Genomic DNA, 5,308 nt, shown 5'->3' on the forward strand with positions numbered 1-5,308 from the left:
TTTAAGAGTTTTAAGAGTTTTTAATAGTTTTTAAGAGTTTTTAAGAGTTTTTAAGAGTTTTAGCCAAATGCATTATAAGATAGTATATATATATATATATATATATATATATATTAACCTGGATATCCAACCCGCTATGCGAGTCGACTAATCTCAGGACGACAACCTGCATTGCAGATAGCCCGAAGTCACCGCATTTGAACCTCCGTGGTCACAAGAGAATTTTTATTTCTCACTGGATTTGAACCTGAGACCTCCTGATACTTTTGACCTTTAGAGTCAAGCTCAAACCAATCATGCACCACCCTTGTGGTTATATTATTTATTTTTTTGCATCTAATTTGTATTAACTAACATATTATATTATTCATGATTTGTTTAAAATATATCATGAAATGTTCAAATTTATTATTTTTTAAAAAGCCATTCTTAATTATTTTACGTTTATCATCTAGTTTTCTACAAAACGTAATTAGTTCATCAACTACCAGTTAGCTTATCAACTAACAACTAACTCAACAGTTTGTCAAATATAGCCTTAGTTTATCTGAAAATGCTATGAGAAAAATGCAATTTTCATTTGATCTCTTTTATCATATTAAATTTTGTGACGTTTTTTAGTTGATATGAAATATAGATTTATAGGTTATGTGCATTTTGAATAGATTGTTTAAAACAGACAAAACGGAAATTGTATTATTTATTTTAATTCAACAAATATTTTTATAGTATTCACTAAAATAAAGATTACAAGAAAAACTTCAAATTTAGAAAATCATCAAAAATTTGATGTGAAAAGAGAGAAATAATTTTTTTATTCATTCAGAATAATGAAATTAAATTATAAACGATTTTTAATTTTTAATAAAAAAAAGTTATATTTTTATTCATCAAATATATATATATATATATATATAGAGAGAGAGAGAGAGAGAGAGAGAGAGAGAGAGAGTTTGTTTCAAATACAACCCGTCATATTTGTACAACCAATGCAACCCAATAAATTAAGATATTTATGAAAATGATGACAATTAATTTATTATGACTTGAATATATATGGAAGATGAATATGGTTCATTAATTATGATCAATACTTTATATTAGAAAACAATCAAAACTTCTATGAAATCACATATTAATCAAATGAAATAGATGGTTGAGATTGAGTTGTATTGGTTGCACAAATATCAAGGGTTGTATAATAACCAACCTCTATATATATATATATACACACACACACACACACACACACACATATATATATATATATATATAGGATGTTTCAAATGTAATCCATCATATTTGTACAACCAATACAACCCAATCAGTTAAGATATTTATGGAAATGATGAAACTTCATTTATTATGATTTGAATATTTATGAAAGATGATTATAGTTTATTAATTATGATCAATACTTTATATTGAAAAACAATCACAACTTTTATGAAATCACATTACATCAAATTAAATTGACGATTGAGATTGAGTTTTATTGGTTTTCAAATGTAAAGAGTTGCATAATAATTCACCCCTCTCTCTCTCACTCTCTCTCTCTCTCTCTCTCTATATATATATATATATATATATATTAACTTTATAAATAATACCTATATTATTTTTGTTTTCAAGATAACTTTCCATAACATGTTTTTAAACTTTTTGATTGTTTAATAAAATCGACCATAAATACCATTCTACCAAAAATAAAAAGAAATTTTATTAAGGCTAATCTACGAAAATAATTAATATGATTAATAATTATTGTAAATAATTAATAAATAATATTAATATGTAATGTATGATTAAAATTAAGTATTAATTAATTTTGAATTTATATCAACTAATATGTATTAATGTTAGTAATATTTAAATTTCATTAATATTATGTTATAACTAATAGTAATAAATAATAATTGGAAAAAATGACAATAAGCTATCAAAACATTACTCCAAGTAGCGTTTCAAACCACAAGGGTGATGTTTGATTGGTTTGAGCTTGAGCTCCAAAGGTCAAAAATGTTTGGAGGTCTCGTATTCAAATCCAAGAAGAAATAAAAATCCTTTTGTACCCACAAATGTTCAAATGTGGTGACTCCGGGCTACCCACAAGATAGTTGGTTGTCCTGAGATTAGTCGGCTTGCATAGCGAGTTGGATATTCAGGTTAATAAAAAAAAATTGTGTTTCGATACGTTAGTCAATAAGCTAGCTTATGTGGATCCAAACATGTACAAAAAAAAAACAAGCTAGCTTATAAGAGCATCTATTAAAATATTAATATTTATTTTCAAATTTTTTTACTGGTGGTCTCAATATGGTAATCATTTTTGGAGTGTTCTGCGCATTTGGAGAAAAAACTTTTCTCTTTGCTACTTTCTCCATTTTGGAGATAATTTTGTGGAAGCTGTTCGAACAAATATTACATCAAAATCTTCATTTTCTCTATTTTAAAGAAGTTGTTGGAAATGATCTAAGCTAACTTATATTTACAGAACAACGCCTAACTTTTTTCTGAGACGTTCCAATCTTTTTAGAGGTCCTGTTACATCCAAAAACTTTTGATTACATTGCATAAATGAGATAATAGAGAATATATGTTAAGAACAAAAATGGACTGAACCTAAAACGATTAACAATCTGAAACTAAACTCAAACCATTAATGATTTGAACCTAAAACCAAACAATTAATGGATTGAACCAAAATAATTTCGGCTATAGTTTTACATATGTCGATAAAAAGACCTAAACACATGTAAATTTTGGGCCCAAAATTTTCGGAAGTCTCATTCAAAATCTCACATTTAACATGTTAAGGAACGGTTCTATTTATCTCTAAGATGCAATCTTGCCGTTTGATGTTTATAGATTAATCATTGGAGCAAAAGGGCAGCTCTTATCATATCGTATATTTTTGTCAAATAATCAAGTAATCATTTATTTTTATTGGTATTAAATCACGTATTTTTTCTTAAAAATAATTAATTAAAACCATAAATATAAGATTTTAAACATGAATTAAAATCAAGTTTTGTTTATAGGATTTGGTGGAATTTGTGAAATTTGAAATTAGATTCAAGGACTTGATTTAAATCTCAGGATTTAAATGAAATATCACAAAAATAAATGTACAAATTTCACAGGTAGTTGATATTTTAAAGGATTTTATGTTCGTAATAATATATTAAAAACATTCATTTTGTAATAATAAATTTATAAAAAAATAATTTAATTATTTTTACAGTAAACTAAAAAAAAGTTCGATAAAAATAAGAAAATACCCTTCATCTAATGGAATTTTCGACGAGGGACAAAATATGGATTTTTTTTGTAAACCATGATGACTATCTTATAATTTCAAAACTGTAGAAACAGTACCAAATTTGTAGTTTATTCTCTTATAATTTACTTTTATAATCATCTATAAATAATATAATTTTCAAATTTTAAGGGGCCGTTTACCTAAACACTTACCCATTAAGCACTTAACGGTAAAATTCAACACTATCACTTACTTATCGGATAAGATTTTATTCACTAAAACGCATCGTATGCAACAATTTATCCCGGTAAGCGCCAACCATCGTAAGAATCCTCGTCCTAACTTACCTGGTAAGACTTGTTTCTTGCATTCTCTCTTACCGGGTAAGATTATTAGCCTTTGTCATACTCATTCGATAAAGTAAAGTGACTTGATAAGCGTTTATCCGGGTAAGCGTTTGATAAAAGGCACTTTAGAAACCAAAAACATCAAATATTCCAATTAATTCCACAAAATCTAAATCATTTCCTAAATCCAAACACCCTTCTCAAGGTTATGGAAAGGATTTAGATTCTGGATTTCCCTAAATGATATCATCAAATGCGTTTTCTTGAATTAAAAATCTTTCCAAATTCCAAAATCCAAAATCCCAACATTCTTATTTAAATCCTTCATATTTTTTTCTTCGTCATCGTCATCCTCGTCGTCTTGCAACTCTTTTTTCCACCATCAACAACGTACCACCATCTTTTTCTTCCAAGTTTCTTTGTAACAGTACACATTCATAATGAATATGGATTTGCACCGACATAATGCATCGCCTCCTCCGGTCTACCACTTGTACAACACAAATATACGCGCCTATTTCTTTTTCACCATAAACACTCCTCATCCCTACCATCCTCACACGTTAACACGATCACTACGATACTACCATCCTCTTCCCTATCCTTATACGTGGTTCGTTTATGGAGATCAAGCAGCCATTATCAATATCATCGACTTGTGCGCCTACTACGAAACTCACCACCAACCACCATCACCGTCACCATCACCACCACATGAAGATGGAGGATATGATGAGAGTATTACTAATCTTCCATACCCCAATTTGTTTTTCGATGAAGATGCGATTCTACAACATGAAATCAATCAGGGTTTTCAACGAGCCGCAGATAATAGTGGGTTGACCAAAGAAGAAATCTCCGAGAGTCTGGACATCCAAAAACATATGAATTTGTATGAAGAGGATGAGATTTGTGTGATATGTCAAGCGGGATTCGAGAAGGATGAAACGATAGGGGTCGTTGAATGCAATCATCGTTACCATGCCGAATGCATCAAGGAATGGTTGATTTATAAGAATCTTTGCCCTCTTTGTAAGGCTCAAGCTTTGACAATATACAACACTTCAATTTAGATATAGATATATGGATGGCTTTGCTTAATTTTACTTTACTTGATTCAATTATGTTCTTATGTTTATGATGTGCAATTACAATTTTACCCACAACAAAACTCTAGAATTTTGTTGTTTAGTGGGCCCACAATAATTGCAGACCTATGACTTTTGAACTTGTAAAGTTCAGAGAGAAATGATTAGGAAATCAATTTGTGGAATATGGTCATTTGGGTCAATTTCTCCATAAGTTTAACAAAAATTTAATGTGTATTTTATATAAAGTGTTATAATACGTTATAATAACGAAATTAAATAAGTTATATATATATATATATATATATATATATATATAAAACAAATAAGAGTTCTTTTAAGTACATTGTAATATGACTAAATAAAACCACAAAGGTGGTGCCTGATTGGTTTGAGCTTGACTCCAAAGGTCAAAAGTACCAGGAGGTCTCATGTTCAAATCCAAGGAGAAATAAAAATCCCCTTATGACCACGGAGGTTCAAATGCGGTGACTCCGGGATATCTGCAAAGCAGGTGGTCGTCATGGGATTAGTCGACGTTTTGTTGTTATTTTTAGGGAAAAGTACAATAAAAACCAATGAACTTTCTTGTTTGGAATGATTAAGTCCTT

At 29.0% G+C, this 5,308-nt stretch overlaps 1 protein-coding gene across 1 annotated transcript; it reads left to right on the forward strand.

Moving 5' to 3' along the window:
• The first annotated feature begins 4,055 nt into the window (after nucleotides 1–4,055).
• On the forward strand, nucleotides 4,056–4,682 carry LOC112517751 (RING finger protein 44-like). Its single transcript, XM_025125127.1, has one exon. It carries the CDS (start codon nucleotides 4,056–4,058, stop codon nucleotides 4,680–4,682), a length of 627 nt encoding a protein of 208 aa, XP_024980895.1.
• Nucleotides 4,683–5,308: the final 626 nt, after the last annotated feature.

The sequence above is a fragment of the Cynara cardunculus genome, assembly GCF_001531365.2.
Source record: "Cynara cardunculus var. scolymus isolate 2C chromosome LG 9, CcrdV1, whole genome shotgun sequence".
Classification (NCBI taxonomy): domain Eukaryota; kingdom Viridiplantae; phylum Streptophyta; class Magnoliopsida; order Asterales; family Asteraceae; genus Cynara; species Cynara cardunculus.